The 23,708-nt window shown below is 50.8% G+C and overlaps 9 protein-coding genes across 9 annotated transcripts; 4 read left to right on the forward strand and 5 right to left on the reverse strand.

The window, feature by feature from the left end:
- Positions 1–260: 260 nt before the first annotated feature.
- Positions 261–683, forward strand: PHYSODRAFT_329954 (hypothetical protein; the record flags this gene model as incomplete). Its single annotated transcript, XM_009526518.1, has 1 exon — positions 261–683. One exon carries the CDS (start codon positions 261–263, stop codon positions 681–683), a length of 423 nt encoding a protein of 140 aa, XP_009524813.1.
- A 49-nt stretch (positions 684–732) lies between these two features.
- PHYSODRAFT_329955 (hypothetical protein) lies at positions 733–3,416 on the reverse strand (the record flags this gene model as incomplete). Its single annotated transcript, XM_009526519.1, has 5 exons — positions 733–867; positions 954–1,337; positions 1,401–1,522; positions 2,272–2,391; positions 3,344–3,416. The coding sequence occupies 5 exons, from the start codon at positions 3,414–3,416 to the stop codon at positions 733–735; spliced, it is 834 nt and encodes a 277-aa protein (XP_009524814.1).
- Positions 3,417–5,816: 2,400 nt separating this feature from the next.
- On the reverse strand, positions 5,817–7,007 carry PHYSODRAFT_434567 (hypothetical protein; the record flags this gene model as incomplete). The annotated part of the gene is made up of 1 exon (XM_009526520.1): positions 5,817–7,007. A coding segment is annotated over one exon (1,191 nt), but the record flags the coding sequence as incomplete, so codon positions are not given.
- A 2,392-nt stretch (positions 7,008–9,399) lies between these two features.
- Positions 9,400–10,522, reverse strand: PHYSODRAFT_329957 (hypothetical protein; the record flags this gene model as incomplete). The annotated part of the gene is made up of 3 exons (XM_009526521.1): positions 9,400–9,781; positions 9,849–10,023; positions 10,099–10,522. The coding sequence occupies 3 exons, from the start codon at positions 10,520–10,522 to the stop codon at positions 9,400–9,402; spliced, it is 981 nt and encodes a 326-aa protein (XP_009524816.1).
- A 5,581-nt stretch (positions 10,523–16,103) lies between these two features.
- On the reverse strand, positions 16,104–17,324 carry PHYSODRAFT_371911 (hypothetical protein; the record flags this gene model as incomplete). The annotated part of the gene is made up of 1 exon (XM_009526522.1): positions 16,104–17,324. A coding segment is annotated over one exon (1,221 nt), but the record flags the coding sequence as incomplete, so codon positions are not given.
- A 761-nt stretch (positions 17,325–18,085) lies between these two features.
- PHYSODRAFT_495048 (hypothetical protein) lies at positions 18,086–18,565 on the forward strand (the record flags this gene model as incomplete). The annotated part of the gene is made up of 1 exon (XM_009526523.1): positions 18,086–18,565. A coding segment is annotated over one exon (480 nt), but the record flags the coding sequence as incomplete, so codon positions are not given.
- Positions 18,566–18,649: 84 nt separating this feature from the next.
- Positions 18,650–19,018, forward strand: PHYSODRAFT_435749 (hypothetical protein; the record flags this gene model as incomplete). Its single annotated transcript, XM_009526524.1, has 1 exon — positions 18,650–19,018. A coding segment is annotated over one exon (369 nt), but the record flags the coding sequence as incomplete, so codon positions are not given.
- Positions 19,019–19,089: 71 nt separating this feature from the next.
- Positions 19,090–19,772, forward strand: PHYSODRAFT_433187 (hypothetical protein; the record flags this gene model as incomplete). Its single annotated transcript, XM_009526525.1, has 2 exons — positions 19,090–19,339; positions 19,546–19,772. Coding segments are annotated over 2 exons (477 nt in total), but the record flags the coding sequence as incomplete, so codon positions are not given.
- A 2,523-nt stretch (positions 19,773–22,295) lies between these two features.
- Positions 22,296–23,359, reverse strand: PHYSODRAFT_263632 (hypothetical protein; the record flags this gene model as incomplete). Its single annotated transcript, XM_009526526.1, has 2 exons — positions 22,296–22,607; positions 22,688–23,359. 2 exons carry the CDS (start codon positions 23,357–23,359, stop codon positions 22,296–22,298), a joined length of 984 nt encoding a protein of 327 aa, XP_009524821.1.
- Positions 23,360–23,708: the final 349 nt, after the last annotated feature.

Below are 23,708 nucleotides of genomic sequence, written 5' to 3' on the forward strand. Positions count from 1 at the left end.
CACGACAGCTCTTGCGGCAACACAATAGCTGTCTGGCAACACAACAGGCACCACAAGAAGCAACATGAAATGGAGCCAGCCGTAATTTTCTGTCGATATATGACGGCAAATGTAAAAGTTACCCATTACATTCGCGAAATATTCTAGAGGAGAAGACAACACGAAGAACCGAGACTGAGAGCTCCCAGCGACTGTCATCGCTTCCTTTCGCCAGACTCACGAAGGCGCCGCCACTACCTTTCGGTTCTGATAATGTATCTATGCCGCGCGCCTACAAGGACCTCTTGTCGTTCAAGATCCCCGAGCTGCTTTGGGTGTTCGCTGCCGCCAAGACCGACGTGATTTTCGATGACCGCGAAGTGAAGACCGATCATACGCAACAGCGCGCTCAAGGGTGTGGCTGTGAGCTGCCGCAGCTGATTCCCTCCTTGGCGACCAGAAGGCGAAATTGGAGCAGCGGCTGGAGCTCGTGCGCGGACCGGCCGACCTCGCTAATGCTGCGCGGGCTGCAGCGCGTCACGTGTGCGGTGGCGCTGGTGCTCGTGACCACCAGCGTCGAGGCGCGCAAGATCTTGCTGCACGACGAGATGGAGCAGTGGCTGGAGCTCGTCCGCAGACCGGCCGACCTCGCTGATGCTGCGCGGGTGGCAAGCGCGTCACGTGTCCGGTGGCGCTGGAGCTAGAACATTCACAACTTAGACTAGCTTACATCAATAAATGTTACTGTGGTCTTTATGTCGTGATCGTTGCAATAAGCTCGATGTCGGTTGACTGGACAGCTTTAGCGACCTTGTTTGACGTTGTACTCTCGTCAGGCTGCATGAGAATCATCCACATGACGCGTAGACGCATGACAGCACCATCATCCTGTGAAATAACAGCTCGCACGAAACGAGAGCTATCCTTAAAAATGGCGTACGCCTGAGCGATACACAGCATACCACATGACGTACCATCAGGCTGCTTTGGCCCTTCGAGCCACACCCTGCTCTCCTCAACGGGATGATCAACCAGCGACATTGTGGCTGTGTGCCAGTCACGTATAAACTTAGCCACAGTCTCGTTGTAAGCATCTTCCATGGTAGCTCGATGAGACGAGCTGCACAGCGGCTCGTAGTCTCGTCTTCTGCATTGCCACCAAACGAAGCGGGCGTGCGTCGCTTCGCTTCCTCTGCCTTAACAACAGCGTCCAATTTAATGACCAGATTCTTGGGGATCACAAAGTTGTAGTCGTAGTCATCGGAGCGAACACTAACTCGCTTTGCGCGCGGGCTACGAGCTGCTAAGAACGCATCTGTCATGATGATGTTTTCGCGCTCGTAGAGAAGCACGTCGTCCTATTTTACAGGAAGTAGCAGCGGGTATGTGAAATAAAAGCAGTTAGTGCCCAATAGAGCCACCTTGTTCAAACCATATCGTTTTTGCTTACCCGTGCCTTCCCCCGCTACAGGCCCTACGCTGGTCTTCTTCACGGCGCTGTTCACTCCCTCGAGCACCTTAACGACTCCCTTGATCCGCTTGTCTAAGCAGTAGCAACGTAGAGACGTATTAGATCAATTTGTGACAGTATTCACCGCATTATTTGCACTTACCCTTCACAGCGGACACTGGCTTCTTCGCCTACGTCATTTTCTTCGCCTTCGCGGGCGACTTCTTCACCCCTTTCGCACCCGTGCCTTGCGAGCGAGCCCTTCTTCCGCAATGTTTCTCGCAATCCCGAAGGGAGGGATTCGTACTTTAGTGGTATGGAAATATCTTGGTGAAATTTCAACTTAATTTGAATTTCTTCGAAAATTAAATTGTGCATAAATTACCGAGCAACACAACGCTGTACTGTGTTGCTCTCATTAAGATATCGTGATGTTGTAGCAATGTTGTAGTAACGACTTCCAGCACGAATCCCACCGAGATTTGACCGAAGTAACGTGTGCATAGGCTTTCGCGTGCTTTCGTGAGCACAGATCTAACGTTTTACAATTGGCGCTCTCACTTCCGACTCCGTGATCTCCTGATTATTTTTCTAATTTAATATATATAGAATTATAAATTTGTATAGGGCACATGGGCTCCAATAATGACGGGGCGCTAGCCGGGTTTGGCCGCGTCGCGGCAGGAACTGCGGTAGACGGCGCCTGATGCCGGCCTGTGGTACGCTGTTGTATGTTATCTCGCCTCGCCGGGCTTGCGCAACACCGGCGCCAGCGCCACTGGAGTAAAAGCTAGCGGCCAGACTCCTGACCGTTTTCTAGATTGTCAGCAGCTCGGTCTTACTCTCGTTACTCTCGTCCACCACCACGTCGGCTGTGATGGGCATGTTTGTGAAGCGCACCTCCCTCTTCGCTATGGTGCGGCCTGGCGCGTCATCGAAGCGCGTGGGCACGTAGTTCTGCACTGCACACTGCAGCACCTTCGGCCCCGCTGGTGACTGGTCTTTTACCTACCAAACTTTATTGACTTTTATTGAATTTAGCACTCTGACAATTAAAGGTGGACCACGGTGTCGGAAGTGAGAGCGCCAATTGTATTAGATCACCTCTGGTAACTTATAGTGCTGTGAACGTTTGTGAACGTCCTATTTACTGGACTTCAGGCGGTTTGGCTCTGCGGTTTCTGAATCTCTCTAAACTCCCTTCACTACAGTAATCTGCTTGCTCAGCGAACAGGCAGAACCTTATACTTTTTGAGAAAGCATGTTTCCCGAATCGTACCACACTTAGGGAGATGTATTGTTTTAGTGAACGGTGGAGTCCCACTGGACCTGTAAATTACGATTCCACCAATCAGCTCTCATAAAGCGGGAAGATATCCGGGCCTAACTTCAAGGATGCGCGGGAACGATACAGTAGTCGAGTCAACGTGCAAGGAGACCGATTGTCCCAGCGCGGCTGCCTACATGTAACGAAGCTGTAAGAGCTACAGATCTCCGCGAGGTAGATAGATACACGTGGAGTTGATTTCGTGGACTCTCCAGGCAGGTCAGTGACCGCATTGGGGAAACAAGCTGCACTTTACGAGATTTACGAGAGTTGACTGCGGCCAGGCTGCGTGTACTCCGTACTACAGTGGCTAAGTCAGTACATTTGATCAATAGGGCTGTTTACACAATCCTTTCATAATATATAAACCTGATGTGTCTTATACATATCAGGTGTTCGCTGAGGAAGCAGATTACTGTACCAGCTTTACGACCTCGAATTTGCTTAGCAGCAGCCGGCCTGTGGTACGCTGTTGTATGTTATCTCGCCTCGCCGGGCTTGCGCAACACCGGCGCCAGCGCCACTGGAGTAAAAGCTAGCGGCCAGACTCCTGACCGTTTTCTAGATTGTCAGCAGCTCGGTCTTACTCTCGTTACTCTCGTCCACCACCACGTCGGCTGTGATGGGCATGTTTGTGAAGCGCACCTCCCTCTTCGCCATGGTGCGGCCTGGCGCGTCATCGAAGCGCGTGGGCACGTAGTTCTGCACTGCACACTGCAGCACCTTCGGCCCCGCTCCATGAGCTCTGTGGGGACTGGTCTTTTACCTACCAAACTTTATTGACTTTTATTGAATTTAGCACTCTGACAATTAAAGGTGGACCACGGTGTCGGAAGTGAGAGCGCCAATTGTATTAGATCACCTCTGGTAACTTATGTGCTGTGAACGTTTGCGAACGTCCTATTTACTGGACTTCAGGCGGTTTGGCTCTGCGGTTTCTGAATCTCTCTAAACTCCCTTCACTACAGTAATCTGCTTGCTCAGCGAACAGGCAGAACCTTATACTTTTTGAGAAAGCATGTTTCCCGAATCGTACCACACTTAGGGAGATGTATTGTTTTAGTGAACGGTGGAGTCCCACTGGACCTGTAAATTACGATTCCACCAATCAGCTCTCATAAAGCGGGAAGATATCCGGGCCTAACTTCAAGGATGCGCGGGAACGATACAGTAGTCGAGTCAACGTGCAAGGAGACCGATTGTCCCAGCGCGGCTGCCTACATGTAACGAAGCTGTAAGAGCTACAGATCTCCGCGAGGTAGATAGATACACGTGGAGTTGATTTCGTGGACTCTCCAGGCAGGTCAGTGACCGCATTGGGGAAACAAGCTGCACTTTACGAGATTTACGAGAGTTGACTGCGGCCAGGCTGCGTGTACTCCGTACTACAGTGGCTAAGTCAGTACATTTGATCAATAGGGCTGTTTACACAATCCTTTCATAATATATAAACCTGATGTGTCTTATACATATCAGGTGTTCGCTGAGGAAGCAGATTACTGTACCAGCTTTACGACCTCGAATTTGCTTAGCAGCAATTGACTGTATTTTGATTCTGTAAGTATAAAGTACCTTTTACGCAATACCTAGGTAGTTGCAGTGCGGCAAGACCAGCTTAGCGTCACTTTCCGCTATGCCAGCTCGGCGGCAACCAAGCCTCCCCCAGACGCCGCAACATGGCCTACTGGGTCGTGTTTTAGTATCCCCAGCACCTCCACGAGCTCAACGCTCGCCTTACTACTGCACTTCGTCCGTACCTCCACAAGCGTCAAGATCGCTGCTCGTTCACAGCTTCGGGTCGCCCCAGCCACACAGCCAACTACTCCACAGCGGTGGCAACCTCGAGAGGGATATATGTACGCGCAGCCACCGCCGCGACAGCAGCAAACAAGGCCTGTAAGTTACTAACTTACATCGTGGCGAAGGCGACGAGGTAGGCCCACACGAGTGGACGAGCAGCATGTCCACTACGCGAGGTTGAAGGCAGCCCGTTAAGGAAGCGAGAAACGTTTCGCCATTATGTCAATCGAAAATGCCTGGAAACGCGACTCGGAACCGTAGTGTGAGCTCAGCTGGATAGTACTGCAGAGGCTCAAGACGCGAGCCGACTACATGTACCTGTACCGTTGTGGCGCAGTTACACAAGTTGTGTCTACTGCGACACGATGCCTGATGGGATGGTGGCGCCGCAGTACATACATGTAAAAGCTTGGCGAGCAGGCGGTCGCAGGTCACTACCGTACACGCGATTCTTCAACAGCAGATTTCCAGGCGTATTACGACTCGTAATTTACGTGTAGTCGTATAACGTTTCATTGATGGCATACCAGCAGCGAGTTTTCTACGGCATCCTGGTCCTAGGTCCAGCATCAGTGGCTGTGCTGGCAGCAAGCATATCCTACAGTATGAATTTGGACACCCCATCTCGGTAAGATCGATGACGCTAGAAATGCGAGCAAAAGTGGTAACCACTTAGAGAGTGAGCAGTTTAGTAGGGTGTCACATTGACCAATGAACAGACAGTATTTCGCGTATAGCTTCCATGATTGGTTGATAATATAATTATTCAAGGCAGCAAACAGCTGTTATTTCAATACAAACTCCCTGATAAAATCTCAACTAAACTGGCACAACCTCGAATTCGAGATGGCTTAGTAGCTTGCGTTAAATGTGCTGAATATTGCATGAATTTAGTTACCTGGTATCATCTCTGATTGCTGAAACCTTGAGCTACAATTTCATACCTCACTCTGTCAATATTACAAGCAGGCTAAAAGTTGCTATCGAAAATTCTACTAAACTGGTAATTTGCCAAGCAAAAAAACTCATCCATTCAATGTCTCTAACGTCATGACAACAGAAACGCAGTCTCTCTGGCTTGAACGAGATCGTACTGGTGCGTCTCTTTCGCCAAGCGGTCGTTGTTACGTCTCCCTTCCTGCGCTTCGATCACCAGTCACCTCGTTCCGTTGGGGGGTTTACTTACACCAGTTGATTCCCGTCCGTCTGTACAACCGACTCGGTCGGGCTTGACTGAGTAGCACTCGACTGCTGAATAGGACTTGACTGTGCAGCACCGCTATTTCCCAGACTGCCGGTCGATTGTTTCGGGCTCGACTGTGCAGCGTTGTTGCCCAGATTGCCGACACCGAAGTTACCAGCCCCCACTGCAAGTTTGGTAGCAGCCGTCACCTTGTACTGGTTGATCAGCGACTTGACGTTGACGAACTGCGAGCCCTTACCCTGCGAGTTCCCCTTGAGGGCGCCGCTCTTGGCGACAACGTTGAGCTTGCAGTCGCGACCGATGACCGCTCTGCAGTCACCGGCTGCGTAGGGAACCAGGAAGTTGCCCTTCGGGTCGTCGATGGTTGGCTGCTTCACGGAATCGAAGTAGTTGCCTTCCGCCAGCACATACCCTCCCGTCGCCACGTCAAACGCGTGGCCAGAATTTTCAGAGAAGTAGTTGTTAGCCGCGTGGACGACAGAAGTCTCACCGTCGTGGCCTCCGATCTTGGGCGATCGGCCCGACGTGTGGTGAATGTAGTTGCCGATCAAGCTGAGCTCGGTCCGCTTGCCTAAGATCAAGAACCCCCAGTAGTGACGGCCGTCGCACGACGTCGAGTACTTGGTGTTTCCGTCAAAGTCCGAGTTGCTGATGGTGAGGCCCGTGGCTCCGGAGAAATTGACGACGATCATTTGGCGGCCGATGTTGGAGATCTTGACGTGGTCGATCCAGATGCCCTTGGGCGCGACGTTGCCGTTGCCACGAATGGTAATGGCATCGCCGCCCCACACCAGGTGGGGGTTCAAGTTGGTGATGTGGATGTTCTGGATAATGACGTTGCTGCCAGTGATCATGAGGCCCTTTCCATTGAGGACTCCCTTGCTGCCTTCACCCACCAGTGTCTTGTTGCTTCCAACGATGAGGGGGTTGGTAGCCGCCTTGTCATAGGTGATATCGATCCAAGACCCGTCGCACTGGCTGAAGCTCGGCTGAATCGTATCTTGCCCCAGAAACCCGCTCTTCTTGGCAATGCAGTCGATGTTGTTCTTGGGGCGGCACCCTTTCTCCTTCTTGGAACCCTCAGTGCCGACGAAGCGGAACTCCTTCTTGAGGACGATCACGCGGGGCTCGTTGCCACCGAGAGCAGCGGCGAGCTCCTGGATCGAGCTTGGAACCACGGGCTTCGCGTTGCCACCGCCCGTTGTTCCGGCCGCGAAGCCTGGCGCTGTGCCACTGACGACGGAGGCGTCGCAGGTGAAGCAACTTGTGAGTGCAAGAACTGCGCTTACTAACACGGTTACTCGTCGCGTGCTTGGTAGCATCTTGAGGAAGCAGGATGAGGTCGGCAAGCGCTTGAGGGGAAGCTTGGAAATTTGATAGTGACTAGATGTCAGGTTGCCTCGTGTGTACTGGCATGGAGGGCAACGCTGCTACTGTACAGGTGAATGTTTACCTTCGTGCAAAGGCTTGAAAGTCACTTGCGGCCTCATCTTAAATCTGAACAGACGGAGTGGTGTCTTGATAAAACTGTATCGTGCTTCGAGTTTATAGTTTTCCCTCACCTACATGACGATAAAGCACATCAATTCAGCCCGGAGGCACGTCCACCTGGAACAGTGGAAAACGTGGTTGATTATTCTGTGTTTACCTTACGACGAGTAGACCGGTTTCACTTGGTCAAGTTGACCGTCAACAAGGGCATGTAAACAAAGGATCGTTGTCCAGCTTGGACCCTATAGGCGCCTGCTGTCGCCGGGGTTTGCATATGATGCTTTGCTCGGTCACTTTGAATGTCAGAAGGGCCCGCGACATGGTGAACATGCCATCAGTGGCTCTCCACCTTTTTGATTGAGCTTCCACTTCCCTCAGTGGACTCTTCATTCGCACTACATAATATAACAGACCTTAGCGCCTTTGAGAAAGTCTCAAAAAAAAAACTTACATATCCACTCCACCCAACCACTTCGTCTACGAACGTCCTTGCATCACATCCTGACAACTGAATCAGCAGCTCCTTGAAAGGAGAAATCTGTAGTGTAGGGCGTTTTGCTGTTAGTGAAATTTACTAGACACTAACTCACTGTTAGCTGTACGTTTGGCGACTGTTGGTTGACGAGTTAGTAGCAAGAGAATAATCATGATATATATTAACCTTAAGGCTGATTGCAGTTAATGTCTTTCTTACCTACGGAAGAGATCTAAACACTCTGCGCCCTTGAGACCCGTCTTCTAGCGAAATATATTCGGGCCAGGCCGAATTCAGCTCTGCGTCTTCAAACTCGTCGATTATCTCGATCGGAGTGTGACGGGCCAGGTTCCTTTCCCACCCTACCCATTTTATCAGGTACAGTCGCTGCATATCAACAACAGTCTTACGTGCGTAGATGTTTTCAACAACAAATACAGCACCGCCATCGCTGCTAATAGAGGATCTCGCCTCACTATCAGTTCTGTCCGCACGAGTTGGTCCTTAAAAAAATAAAACACAACTTAACGGATGGGACTATCCGTTCTAGACTGGCACTTCAAGTAACTGCGGCTCTGGCGCTGCACTGGCATCTAGAGTGGACTTGGCAGCATCTAATGCGACAGTACCGTTGAGTTGGGACAATGTGGGCCACAATGGAACTCTTCCAAAAACAACACAAAAATAAATGTGTCATGAGCACAAAAATAGGGCTTCATACCCAGTACAATATGCGAAGACGCAAATATCGTCTCCACAAATTGTGTCATGAAGAATTGTGTCAATTTTGGAACAGTTCCAATATCGAATTAAAAGAGTCTTACCTCTTAAAATATAGAAAACCAGAAGGATTGGAGCGCGCAGATAAAGTTATTGAAGTGTAAAAATCTTTAGTAATTTCCGTTTTTGTGCAAAAATTAGTGGTGCTCGTTCGGCAAATACATGTTAGCAAAATTTACTAGACACTAACTAACTTTTATTTACACGTGCAGCTGACTCTACAGTTAGTGTATAGGGAGAACGCTAGAAATCTGCTAAGAGGCGAAGATGCCACAGTCACAGTCACATCTGAAAGTAATTCAGTACATCATGTACTCAATCACTTTCAGATGTGTGACTGTGACTGTACATGGCTCTCGCTCGCCTATTACATGTACCTACTAGAAAAAAAGATGCACGAAAAGTTACGGCAATGCTGCTGATGGGGCGTCCATTGTGGAAAGTAGCTTCATTTTGACGGCCGATGCTTGAAAGCTTCACGTGGTTAACCCAATGCTCTTAGTCTTCGACGGCTTTACCCAAATACCGATTTGTTTAAGGTGGTGATGGCCTTCGGCGTGTCGCCAAAAAAGTGCCCGGGATAAGTCTCCGTTTGTCGTCGAAGTAGGCCAAGCAGAAGCTGAGTAATATATCCACAAGAAAGAACCTATCGATCACACATCTCCGACTCGTTGATTGATTCGATCGAACAAGTGATCGGCCAGTTATTTATCCGTAATCTAGTCGTGTTTTTCACGGATAAATTCCGGATAGATTACAGTGTAACCATTGTGGGCAGCAAAAACTCATCCATTCAAATTTTCTTACGACTCATGTCAACAGAAATGCGTCTCTCTACTGTAGCTTGTACGTCCCCGTACCGGTACTACATTGGTGGTGCCTCATCCGACACTTCACAACTTGCGATTCCCGTCCGTCTGTTCGACCGGGCTTGGAGTCGACTGAGAGGCACTCGACTGGATCGGACTTGACTGATCAGCGCTAGAGTAAGCACTGGACTCAGCGCTGGACTGAGTAGGATTTGACTGAGCTGCACTGTTGTTGCCCTGGCTGGAGCTCGACTGCTGAATCGGATCCGACTGAGCAGCAGTACTGCCCAGACTGCCGACACCGAAGTTACCAGCCCCCACTGCAAGTTTGGTAGCAGCCGTCACCTTGTACTGGTTGATCAGCGACTTGACGTTGACGAACTGCGAGCCCTTACCCTGCGAGTTCCCCTTGAGGGCGCCGCTCTTGGTGACAACGTTGGGCTTGCAGTCGCGACCGATGACCGCTCTGCAATCCAGCTGCGTTGGGAACGAAGAAGCTGCCCTTCGGACTCGTAGTCGACTGCGCCACTGACTCAAAGTAGTTGCCCTCGGCCAAAGCATAGCCGCCGGTGGACACGTCGAACGCGTGGCCAGTGTTGTCGTAGAAGTAGTTGTTGGCGGCATAGATGACCGTAGTCTCGCCGCTGTGGCCTCCGACCTTGGGCGATCGGCCCGACGTGTGGTGGATGTAGTTGCCGAATCCGTCTTCTTACCCAGCAGCAAGAAGCCCCAGTAGTGGCGGCCGTCGCACGACGTCGAGTACTTAGTTCTGCCGACGATTACTGATGGTGAAGCCTTGGACACCCGAGAAGTTGGTGACGATCATTTGGCGGCCGATGTTGGAGATCTTGACGTGGTCGATCCAGATGCCCTTGGGCGCGACGTTGCCATTGCCACGAATGGTAATGGCGTCGCCGCCCCACACCAGGTGGGGGTTCAAGTTGGTGATGTGGATGTTCTGGATAATGACGTTGCTGCCAGTGATCATGAGGCCCTTTCCGTTGAGGACTCCCTTGCTGCCTTCGCCCACCAGCGTCTTGTTGCTTCCAACGATGAGGGGGTTGGTAGCCGCCTTGTCATAGGTGATATCGATCCAAGACCGCAATGAACCCCGCGTTATCGTGCTCAAGAAGGAGTTCCGCTTCGTCGGCACTGAGGGGTCCAAGACGGAGAAAGGTTGCCGTCGCCAGAACAACATCGACTGCATGGCCAAGAAGAGCGGGTTTCTGGGGCAAGATGCGATTCAGCCGAGCTTCAGCCAGTGCGACGCGCCGAGAGCAGCCACGAGTTCCTGGATGGAGTTTGGAACCACTGGCTTAGCGTTGCCACCGCCCGTCGTGCCCGTCGCGAAACCTGGTGCTGAGCCACTGACGACGGAGGCGTCGCAGGTGAAACAGCTTTGCACAAGAGCGAGGGCAAATGTCAAGCTTAGAACGCGTCGCAGCATCTTCTGTCAACTTGGTTGCAGTATTTGGGGGTCGACTCCTGAAGAAGCTGAGCTTGTGTGGGGGAGGGGGAATTTGCAAGTGATTCTGGGTCAGGTTGTTCCGGTTGTCGGTATCGTGGGCACGAGTCCTAATGATAAACAACTGTCTGATTGTCTTCTGGCAAAAGCTACGACATCTACGACTCGTAGATGCCTCATTCCCCTGATTCGTCCTCTGTTTGGCCGTGTCCGATTTGTCCGATGCTATTGACATTTTTTCTCGTTATTCTGGACAGAGTCCCCCAGTAGAACGGCTGGACTGGGTCGATAAGCCGGTAGAGGACGAGTCGATCGACGTTGGTGTCCAAGTTACAGCTGTAGGCTCTTTAGAGGGATCGGTCGGTTCTGTTTCTTAGAACTTCGAACGGACGACGAGATCCGGCGAGCGCATATCCGTTCTGCCAGAGTTACGGGACAGTTGGAGAGGGACACCAAAAGTAACTTTGCTGAACGATTTGCGGTGCACAGACGACATCTTTAGAAAGTAGAAGGAAAATGTAGTTTGTCGGTACTGTTCTTTTGCTTGTTCTTCACATGAAAACAGTCGACTGCTGCATCTGAAAAAGCGCTATTTTCACGAACACGATTGTGGAACACTGCTGCCTCTAGTGGTGCACTACACTTATGTAACGGGTACACTGTACACTGTACCTTATGTACATGGCTACATCTATGACAGCGGCGGCAGTGTGTCTTCGGCGCCAGAGCCCGAGCCGGCGCGAGCCGAGAAACCAAGCGGCGCTGGGCTCTGAGTGGCTGGAGTGGGGCGCCAGTCAAGTGACCCGAGACGCTAGCAGGCCTACAGCGTGGCCAGCAGAAATAGACAGTAGCAGACAGCGAGCGGCGAGCGGGAGGCGCCAGGCGACGGCTTAGCTCACAGGCTCCCAACAGACCGGTACGCACGAGTGCGGGGTGAGGCGGGCGACGACCAGCGAGTCGGCGCCAGCCAACAGACTAGTAACGCACGAGTACGTGTGGTGAGGCGGGCTACGGGCGACGCTCGAGTCGAGTGCAACGAGCGAGCCGCAGGAGACAAGCAAGTTGAAGCGGAAGAGGAAGACGAACAAGTTGCAGTGACGAGCAGCAGCGTGTGTATTGAGGTTAATAAATAGGACTGCGTCCGGCTACTTCGCGGTGGCCATCAGCAGTTGCAGTAACTTACACCCCGGCGGACCTTGGTGCAAGCGCAGCGACAGCACTTCGAGCAGCGTCAGAACTCGTTACACTTACACTGCATGTTTGTATGTAGAATACATATGTTCGCTAATCTTGAGCCAAGCTCTATATGAACACATTTGCACCTCTCCTTCGCGACAGAGCTCATTAGGGGACGTAAAAAGCACGGATTCGTATAATCTTGCAGCGATCTATTCACTGAAGATGGTCATTTGGTTTAATTGTGTGGCCTAGAACCAAAAATTGCATTAGGTTGCTGCATGTGGAAGCCCCAAAAAAACTTGGATTTAGTATTATACAAACATATGTTTGATTATCACCGCTCGAGGACCGGCAAAATGTATAGAGGATTGCCTGCTACACAGAGGATGCTGTCGCGAAGTGGATCCGCGAAATTTGCAGATCGCGGGGGTCCTCTTGCACACGGCGCCCGAACTGCCGACTAACGGAGGGGGTACTCCGATCTTCCGTGAAGTTGCTGATCGTCACCTTGTGTACCCGTCGGTGGGCTGGATCGCTCTTCGGGTGATCTCGAGAAGACGCACTTGGGGTTGAGTCTTGGACTGTCTGGTGGACAGCGGGAACTTGTGGCAGCAACGCGGGTATGCTTCACGCTGTGCCGGAGTAGTTGTGGCGGTTTCGATCTGGGGTTGTCTAGATCGACACTCGCCGGCCAGGTGTGATCTTGGCCTGGGGTTGCCTTGTGGTCGGTGTGTGATCTTCCTTTCCTTTCCTTTCCTTGCTTGCCACTTCCTCTAGCGGTGGGGTGTAAGTCGACTTGCGTAGCGTCGGGTGGGCCAAAGTATATCCCGTGCCCGGTATTGCGAAGGCGAAGACCACTTGTGAAGAAGGAGGTAAAATCAACTCTGTTTAAAGTGTTAGCTTGTCCTAAGTCCTTGTCCTATCGTTCTCCTGCACTCCTGCGCTCGTGTGGTCTGTGCGCGTGCTCTCTAGCTCCCTTGAACGTTGGTGGTGTCGCTGGCTCTCTGCCCGGTGTCTGCGCAATCCGTGCGGTCGAGATCATCACTCTTTCTCCAAGATCGCGTCATCCCCGCCAAGATCGATATCGTCGACTTGGATCGATTACGCCGGGGTTTGGCTCTCAAACACCTCCAGAGATGTTGTTCACCTTGATGTTGCCCCCTTGACCTTCTTGCTGGTTACTATCGCGCCAGACTACGCGTCGCCACGCTTTGCCGATCTTGGTCTACACTGTCGATCTTGGCCATCTTGTTGATCTTGGGTATCCGCGCGAAAATATCTCCATCCACTACACCACATTGCCACAACTAGCAGTTAAGAGCTCCATCGCTTCGTGCGACCTGCCCAAGCGATATTTCTACTTTAGTTTAGGTTGTACCCGTACTGGCTTGGCTAGTTCTGCGGGATTTACGAAGATATCGAGGATGCCGTATTTGACCCCCCCATACAAAATCCTATATAAATGTACTGTCCCACAACTCTGGCAGAACGGATACATGATAAGTTGTTATGGAGAACGATTTCCCGTGACTCCAGCAAATGTGCGGTGCAGTATGTCTCGTGCAAACTACACGATTAATTCCACAACATTTTTTTACATTATAGGCAGTTTCATTTGCGTTTTGTATGCCTGGATTAGCGCTGATATCAGCAAGTGCTCGAAGCAAGTTGGTCGTTATGCGGCCACTGAAGCTGCTCAACTGTAGGTCAAAGCAGCAACGTTGGTGTTGGGAAGCACGAAGCAAACAAGAGCGTGACATGGTCCAGCACTTCGATTTTGAATCACTGAAGCTTATAGAAATACAGATACTTTGCATCCAGGGATCGGTAGTAGTTAATATAAGATGAATATATGGAGTAGCATGAGATATTAGTATATTTACAATACTACTGATGAACACTACTATAGTTTCGAGGCTGCAGCCAGTAGTTGTGCGAATTGAAGTTTAACCCAAATGAACATTGGTAGTAGTACTATTATCACTTCGAATGTATTCATTCCTCAACTGACAGTGCATGATCATCACAATGCACTTCGCAATGTTATAGTAGTTGATTATTCAACATTTTAAAATACTATGTCAATATATTGTTTAATGATATTATAATAATACAACAATAACATATTTAGTGTAATAGTTATTTTCTTCCAAATACTTGAAGTACTACGTAGTATGTAGTATTTTGAGGAGACACATATTATAACTTACTTAGTATTACTATTATACTTGTTGCATATAGTGTACTCCGCAAACATGTTAGTGATTTTCACAACACACTAACTTACAGTTAGTGCTGTTTGCAAACGCGTTTGTACGTTTGCTGCTCTATCACTAGTAGATCAAATTAATGGCCACTGGTGCCCGTTGTCGAGAGGTCACCCTCACTTTTGAGTACATTTCGTTGGATTTTGAGTAATGAGTAATGTACTTGGACTTCTGAGTACGTACATTTCAATTAAATTCGTGCGCTGCGTCAACTTGAAACTATTGACTACACTTTAAATGCGTTGCTTGTTGGGGTGACATTCATGAACACAAATAACGTGCTACAAACCCTTTAGGGCAACTTATCTTTTGTTTTCTGCTAGATGACGCTTGAATTCTCTATTAGCTTACTCACGTCCGCATAAGTGGATCGATGCTTTACTTCCCCAGATGCATTTACATTGTATTCTCCTCCGGTCCCGTCCAAGGCGGCGATGCCGGACGTGGCATCTTTCCTGAGTCACATTATGTTGAATTACTCAGAAGTCAGTGAAGTGTACTCACAATTACTTAAGTAAGTAGCACCCGTTGCCGAGTCCACATTCCATGTACGTACCACAGCGTAGCAAGAGTAATCTAGTGCTGCTTAGTTTGAAGAGATCACGGTTGGTGTAAGGAAGAATACCTTCGTGTGCAAGTCAGCTTCCGCCAAGTGACAAGAGCTTCAACTATTTTAGTTTAAGATACTTCGAAGTAAATAGTTTAAAATTGTCTAACGCCACAAACATGTATTTGTGCCTTGCATGCTTTCTGTCTAAACAACGACGTAATTCGTTTTTTAGCAAATCACGGTGATTAGCCCATCATTGAGTTAGGAGGCTAACTCGTCGATTTAAGATAGAATAGCTGCTAAGACAACGAGTTAACGTTGAGTTATGCTCACTTTCGTTGAATGGCTGGAGTAAATCCGACAATACTACGGCGCTGACATTCTAATTCTAACTCGCTCGCTTTGTCTGATTGCTTTCTAGTCGATGATTGGCATGCGTCGGCGATCTATCGTACTAAACTACGTCTACAATATTGAAGAACATCCCTGTTTTTATATCGAGGAGCTGCAAGCAGCTTTAAAGTCAGCGTTTCCTGCACTACAAAACATTTCTAGTAGAAATTTTCTACTGCTACTATATGCCGTGCTCTGGAATTCGAGCCTGGTTTAACGCGCAAGACCACGACGAAGAGAGCGAAAGAAAACGTCCCCGCCGAAATCGGTGCTTACTTTTATGCAAGGAGTTGGCGCCATTCTATCGGGGACCTTATCAGTTTGTTTTCTTGCAGCGACAACCGATTTATTCTTGCAGTGGCAACCGCTCCGTTCTTGCTCTGCGTTGTGCTTGGTACTGGCGGTTGATTAGCTTAACTTTAACTTAGAGTTAGGCTGCGAGATATGATCACCGGGAAGGATTTGCTCGTTGGTTTAGAGCCCTTAATCGCATGCCAAAGTTCGTGCAAAGCACAATAAGCCAGATTCACAACACACTAACAAGCAGTTTGCAAACACTAGTATTAGCTATACAGTTAGTGTTTGTGCGAACACTAGTTACATAGTAGGAAGAATTTTAAATTACTAGGCAGCGGGAATGAATTGTGGTCAGCTAAAAATGAAGCAAAACTAATCCATTCAAGTTCTCTTACGTCATATCTACAGAAATGCAGTCTCTAGTCTGTACCAGGTCGTATTGGCGTGTCGCTTCGCCAAGGAAACGGTCCTCGTTCTTCGTCCTCCCCCCTTTGAACAGCAGGCACCTCTACCATTGAAGATCCGTTCGTGCTTACAGCTTCTTGTTCGTCTGCTTGTTCGATTGCTTCGGGGTCGATTGCTGAATGGGACTCGACTGCTCAACAGGACTCGACTGCTCAATAGGACTCGACTGCTGAATAGGCGACTGATCTACACCCTGCTTCGCGGACCCACTGCTGCCCAGATTGCCGACACCGAAGTTACCAGCCCCCACTGCAAGTTTGGTAGCAGCCGTCACCTTGTACTGGTTGATCAGCGACTTGACGTTGACGAACTGCGAGCCCTTACCCTGCGAGTTCCCCTTGAGGGCGCCGCTCTTGGCGACAACGTTGAGCTTGCAGTCGCGACCGATGACCGCTCTGCAGTCACCGGCTGCGTAGGGAACCAGGAAGTTGCCCTTCGGGTCGTCGATGGTTGGCTGCTTCACGGAATCGAAGTAGTTGCCTTCCGCCAGCACATACCCTCCCGTCGCCACGTCAAACGCGTGGCCAGAATTTTCAGAGAAGTAGTTGTTAGCCGCGTGGACGACAGAAGTCTCACCGTCGTGGCCTCCGATCTTGGGCGATCGGCCCGACGTGTGGTGAATGTAGTTGCCGATCAAGCTGAGCTCGGTCCGCTTGCCTAAGATCAAGAACCCCCAGTAGTGACGGCCGTCGCACGACGTCGAGTACTTGGTGTTTCCGTCAAAGTCCGAGTTGCTGATGGTGAGGCCCGTGGCTCCGGAGAAATTGACGACGATCATTTGGCGGCCGATGTTGGAGATCTTGACGTGGTCGATCCAGATGCCCTTGGGCGCGACGTTGCCGTTGCCACGAATGGTAATGGCATCGCCGCCCCACACCAGGTGGGGGTTCAAGTTGGTGATGTGGATGTTCTGGATAATGACGTTGCTGCCAGTGATCATGAGGCCCTTTCCATTGAGGACTCCCTTGCTGCCTTCACCCACCAGTGTCTTGTTGCTTCCAACGATGAGGGGGTTGGTAGCCGCCTTGTCATAGGTGATATCGATCAAAGACCCGTCGCACTGGCTGAAGCTCGGCTGAATCGCATCTTGCCCCAGAAACCCGCTCTTCTTGGCCATGCAGTCGATGTTGTTCTTGGGGCGGCACCCTTTCTCCTTCTTGGAGCCCTCGGTGCCGACGAAGCGGAACTCCTTCTTGAGCACGATCACGCGGGGTTCGTTGCCGCCGAGAGCAGCCGCGAGTTCCTGGATGGAGTTTGGAACCACGGGCTTGGCGTTGCCACCGCCCGTTGTGCCGGTCGCGAAACCTGGAGCTGTACCGCTAACGACGGAGGCGTCGCTGGTTACGAAGCCTACGAGAGCAAGCGCCAAGCTCAGAAGAACGGTCACCTGTCGCGGCATCTTGAGGGATGTGGTCGACTAGTGACGATGCTGGGCTTGCGAGGCGGTGGGGGAATTTACAAGTGACTTGATGCACCAGTCGTCGGTATGGAGAGTGCGAACTCCCTATCGTAGTGATAAACTACCGAGTAATTGTCTTCGTACAAACGTTGAAAGCAATCGCCGGCCGCACAGCTACCGTAACAATTCACGAAACAGAGGGAGTCACGGAAGTCCTGGTGGTTTGGAGGATTGTGCTGCGATATCATAGTTTCTCCTTCGTTTTACAGGATTTCATATGTAGCAAGAATTTGTGCGACTATCCTGTGATCGTACTTAATCGAAGTGGTGTGTGACTTTTGGAGCTAGGCGCCTGACGCCCGCGGGCGCACGTGCCCCCGAATCTGAACGCCGCCTTGGCCATGGATCCGAACGCCGACATACTTATCAATCCAGACGCCATCACAACCACAAATCCAGGCGCCAACATGCCCACGAGCCCAGACGCTACCTTGACCACGGGTCCGAATGCCGACACGCTCACGAACCCGGACGCTGCGGATCTCGCCAGTCAGGTACAAGCAGTCAAGCACAATGTGATCGGCCAGAAGACTGTGAAGATGTACGTTCGTGGAATATGTCGTTATGTAGCATGGCTTTACAAGAACCAAAGAAATGTTCTGAGCAATGCATTTCTTGGAGCCTTGCAAGATGGCGACTTCGACCCTAACGAGTTGGAGATGACGTCGCTAAAACAGAGCAGCATTGCTGACTTCATGACTGAGAATCCTGGGGTACCTCCTATTAACTATGATCAGCATCGCGCTGACGACTTCGAGCAGTTCCTGCTGTCTCTTCGGAACCGTAGCGGAGATAAACCTGGTCAATCCGTTTACGATTCGATGCGTTCAAGTTTGTTTCATTTGTATCGAGGATATGGGCGGTCGATGACACCAGAGTTTGCTGCTGATTTGACGGTATTTTTCAAAGGCCTGAAACGCACTGTTGCGCGGCGCAACCACGATGCTGGTGTGAAGCTGACAGAGGGGAAGGAGCCCATGTCATTTTCGCTATTGCGCTCTCTCTGTGCTGCGTTTATCAAGCATGGTGACGAAGAATTTCTTTTTGCGCACGCATTTCTACTGTTGAGTTGGAATTTGATGTGTCGCGCGGGCAACACGGCTTCAATTCATTCCGGTCATATGAGCTGGGATGAAGACGCGCTCGCAATTCTTTTCGGGCACATGAAAAACGACCAAGACGGCTCCCGGCCTCGCGATGCAAGGCACGTGTATGCGAACCCCTTTGTCCCTGAAATCTGCCCAGTGTTGACGCTAGCGATGTATGCTGCTGTACTGGGAATCGACGATTCTAAGATATTCCCCGGTGGTAACCAATACGATCGATTCTCAAAGATTTTAAAGCGCGTCATGCAGGAAGACGAGATGAAGGTATTGCTTGAAAATGAAGGATTGGTACCTTCAGATATTGGAACACATTCCGCGCGAAAACGTTCAGCGACCTTTGTTTCTTCGTGCTCAAATGGGGGTCCCTCTGCTGCGGCTATATGTATCAGAGCTGGTTGGAAGCTACCCGGTGTGCAGGACACCTACATTCGTTACGAGTCTGCTGGCGATCGCATTGTTGGACGTTATGTGACTGGCTTACCGTTTGATGATACTGGTTTTGCTATATTACCGCCATTTTTCCCCGACTTTGATGATCTCGTTCACGATAGTATTCATTTATGTTTCGACAATTTGCCACCTCATTTAGCGCTGGCGGCTTTCTTTTGGCGTCTCTAGTGTATCACGCTGAATATCTACGAACCACGCTGAGTGAGCAGCATCCATTGTATCGCAACGCGCTTTTCGGAAATACCAGAATAGTTTCCCAGTTGCAACAGAAAGTGGTTTGCCGAACGGCACGTCCATCAGATCGAATAAGGCCTACTGGTGTACCTCCGCACGGTCATTTGATGGCATCGATGGAGCAGCAAGCCAAGCGGCGCAGCTACAGCAGCTATCATTGTCGGTTAGTGAGCTGGCGCCCACTGTGGTGCAGTTGATGAGAGAATAAATGTCCCGTTGTCGATCTTCTTTGTCGTCAACAGAGCTTAATGCCAGTATATCGCGGGCGCTTAATGACTGTGGAATAGCTGAGCTAGTTGCAGCGGTCCGAAGCCATTTACCCCAGCCATTGAGTTGCACTACAGAAGATTCTCAGGACCGCCGAGATGTAGATGATAACGATGGAGTCCAAATGGCTACACAAAACCTGACTCTTACGAACTCAAGATTGACGCGAGCACCTGCTGATTTTACTATTCCCAGCATGTCGTTAAGGTGTGCTTGGGAGCACTGGTGCTGTGGTGACCCATCTGGGCGAATTGGCCCATATCGCTTCCTGCAGTGGCAGGACCTTTCCACTTGTGGGAAGCGGAAGACGCTCTCAGCCTATCGGTGTATGATGATGGAGATACAAGCCAAAGTTCCGCGAGGCTGCTGGATATCAACCCCAACGGTGCAGCAGGCTCGCGAAATGCTTCAAGGCGCTATTCCGAAGCTTCGTATCAGCGATGTAACACAAAAAAATCGTCAAAGGCGCAAAGATCAGCTCAAATGGTCTACTGCATTGAACGAGATTCGAGAAAATCGCAGTAGATCGAGCCAAGACGCGTAGGTTAGCGTCGAAACACCAACACACGTGCATATAAGCAAAAGATAATTCAGCTCGTCTTACCTCACGTCGTTGATGCAGTTGCCGAGGACGAGTAATATGGAGCCTAATGGGCGCTGGTGTAGCCAGGGTGCCTGGCCACGGGTTCACGCTGCATTATACAAAGGCAATGCGCGACGACGTACTACTGCCTGTCGCCTCGAACTTGTGGCTGTATAAACTTCGGTTGTTATGCGCCTGTGTGGTATTGAGTTTCGAGGTTCACAGTAGTTTTTCTGTGCGTTTGACGCACACGAATTCGTTACGACTCTGCATTTCCACCAGCTTAACAGCAGTTTGTATGGAAAGGTCGTCGCGGGCAAAAAGAATTCGTGTGCGCGCAGACGCACAGGAAACGCAAAAGTTTTGATACAAAAATGAGGTCAGACGCACACGAATTCAAGAGAATCAGTATTGTCGGTTTTGGGGCCCCTGTCCAACCGACCAATACAAACATCAAGTCATTTGCCGAATCGCCGGCCAACAAACATATGGTTCTGCCGGGCGACCATAGTCAACCCAAGTGCTTTGGCGATTCGCCGGCGGTTTGCCACGGTCGATTCAATCCGCCCCGATCGGAAAATTAGAGTAGAACTCACAATATGCCTTACGGTAACGAACTTGCTCCACCTGGAACAGTAGAACGTGTTTTGATTATTCTGTGTTTACTTTTTTTAGTTGGTCAGCAACGCTGACCACGCAATGCTCGCAAAGTGTTCTTGTTGCAGAGCTCGTAATGCACCTCCTGCCTCCCAGGGACTTCTTATGATGCTTTGCTTGGTCACGGAACAAGAGATACTATAGCAGGCTTTGCCATATTTAGCGTCTAAAATAGTCGGCAAAATAACTGCAAAGCACGTAATTTATTAAATTGATTAAAATCTCAGTCAGTTACCACTTTCCTCAGTGAAGACTTTATCCGAATCATATCCATATTATAGCAGAGTTGATATATTAGAAGTAATTTGACATTCTTACAAGACATCACACAACATGTCCACAAAGGAGGAACATGTCCCGTCATCCGACGTCGATGGAATTTCGGTCGCTGCTTGGAGAATCGGTCGTCTCGAGCAACGACCGATTCTCATGTCGGGACTCCCGACATGATCTCCCGACTCGGGAGATGCAACTGCCTATCCATCGACGGGGACGAATCCACAGATGTCGGTCTCTGACAGAGACTCTCTGTGGACTCTTTGGAGACAGTCAGTCTCTTGGGCCGGTTGTTTCTGGAGCAGCGTGAGTATCGGTCTTTGCCACGCCACTGCTTTCCAGCTCCTCAACACCAAAGTTTTGGTGCTTGCAACTGCAGTTGAGTAGTTTCAGCGGCTTCGAATATTTACCGCTCTCTTTCAGGGTCGCCCTCGCCGCATTCGACGTCAATGCATTGGTATATGGGTACGTTTCATTTGCAAGCGCGGTTGGTTTGTGCTCGGCCCAAATACGTTCCTTTCTGCATTCTCCAGATTCGGAGAGACATACAGTACAGTAAGCTGTCCGCTGCCAAAACATACGCACCAGCGGAACTGTCAAAAGCGTGGCTCGCATTGTCATTGCAGTGTTGGCCCAATACTGCAATGACAATGCCCAACACTGTGCAGTGGCACACTGTGAACGACGGCATTTTCGAGCTCGGTGCTTCCGGTACTGTGCGAACGAGTAGTAGTAAGTAGTGGATGCAGTTTCCTACTACCGGTACTGCAAGCTCATCGCGGCCTTGGTGATCAAGAAGCCTCAGTACTGCATGTATAATAACCTTAGTGGTGGCCGTACGCACGAAGTCTGAAACTTGGTGTTGCCTTCGACAGAGGATGACGTACAGATGGATGACGCCCCCCAATAATTGCCTCCATCTGACAACCGATGCCCGAAATCTTCACGTGGGGTTGATCCAAGGCCGCGTTCACTGTAACTTAGAGCTCTTCATCCTCGGCTACAAGCCTGCCATGCTCGTTGTGCACGAAAATCTGATAAACCGCACCGACCCGATATACAACACCTCAAAAGATACCCGAGCATCAATCTCTTCACGTCAGCTAGCTCCGTGGCCATGTTTACAGCGACGATGTTAGTTGAACTGAAAACAACCACGTCCATGTTGAGCTGCGCACAACCTTCCAGGTGTTCGACACTAGGCGAATGGATCAGCGTGTTATTGATATATTAGCAGGTACTCTAGGTACCTGGAATTTGTTCGTTCAAGAGGCTTCTTCCGCCTCCGCCAGAAATGTTGTCGCGCTTTGATCTCTTCCTTCGTTCTCAACCTTAAGTTGGCGGGCTGCGCGACGCCTTCAGCAGTCGCTGCGTCTTGGTCACGGCCATGACGGCGCCCACACCGGCGCGGAACTTGCTGCGCGCAGTCAGACGCCGCGCCTCCTTCATGTTCTTGCCCACGGAGAGCACGGGCGCGTCGTCGTCTGCCTCCTTGATGTCGTTGAACCACGGGTGGTCCAGCACCTCCTGCGCCGACAGACGCTTGGACGGCTGCACCACGAGCATCTTGCAGATGAGGTCCTTGGCCTGCTGCGAGACGCCATCGAAATACGGCGCCACGAACTCAAAGTCGCCGTTAAGGATCTACACAAAAGCCACGAAATAAAGTTCGTAAGTACACAGGGAAACAAATGCGCTATCGACAGGTAGAACACCCCACCCACCTTTCGCATCTCCTCCACTTGGTTTTCATCGTAGAACGGCGGGAACCCGCAGAGCAAGATGTAGGCGATGACGCCGAGGCTCCAGATATCGCACTTGCTGTCGTACGGCAGCTTGCGCACGATCTCGGGCGCGTAGTAGCCCGGGGTGCCGCACATGGTGGACATGTTGGTCTCCTCCGTCACGAGCTTGGCGAAGCCGAAGTCGGCGATCTTGATGACCGCGTTCTCCGTCTCGTCCGCGTAGAGCAGGTTCTCGGGCTTGAGGTCGCGGTGGGTCACGCCCTCGGCGTGGCAGTAGCGCAGCACTTTGGCCACGACCTTGACCACCTTCTTGGCCTCGGCCTCCGTGTAGTACTCCTTGGTGATGATGCGGTCGAAGAGCTCGCCGCCTTCGGCGTACTCCATGACCAAGAAGCACATGGGCCCGTCTCCGTCGTACACGTCGAAGAGCTTGATGATGTTGGGGTGGCTCAGGTCTTTGAGGATTTCGATCTCCTGCACTAGGTTGCTGCGGTCCTTGGGGTTGAGCGCCGCCTTGTTGATGCACTTGACGGCGTAGCGGTCCCCCGTGGCCCGGTTGGTGCACTCCTTGACGATGGAGAAGTTGCCCTCGCCGATGACGCGCCCGATGCGGTACTTCTCATTGAAACCTGCAGGGACCTGGTCCGCCATGTCGTTCGTTGTCTGCCAGAATTGCACTGAAGAGCGAGCGAGCGAGCGCGTGAGAGCGTGCGAGGCTTGCCGAGTGTCCGCCAAGAGGCCGAGGAGTTCGCGAGGTCTGAGCCGCCAAGGCGAGAAGAGGATGGATAACGGCCCGCGGCCGTCCGAGTCCCAAGTATAGATCCCCGTAAAAACGGATGTGCCGTGTCCCCAATTGACACTGCAACTGCAACATGCATGTATGTATCCATGTCTCCTAGTTGATTTGATAACGAAATGAACGATCTCTCTCTCCACTATCTACCGCTGCTCGGCCTCCCTAAAAACAAACACAACCATTGGCCTCTTGTCCGTCTGTGCA

Source organism: Phytophthora sojae (genome assembly GCF_000149755.1).
Source record: "Phytophthora sojae unplaced genomic scaffold PHYSOscaffold_3, whole genome shotgun sequence".
NCBI lineage: Eukaryota > Oomycota > Peronosporomycetes > Peronosporales > Peronosporaceae > Phytophthora > Phytophthora sojae.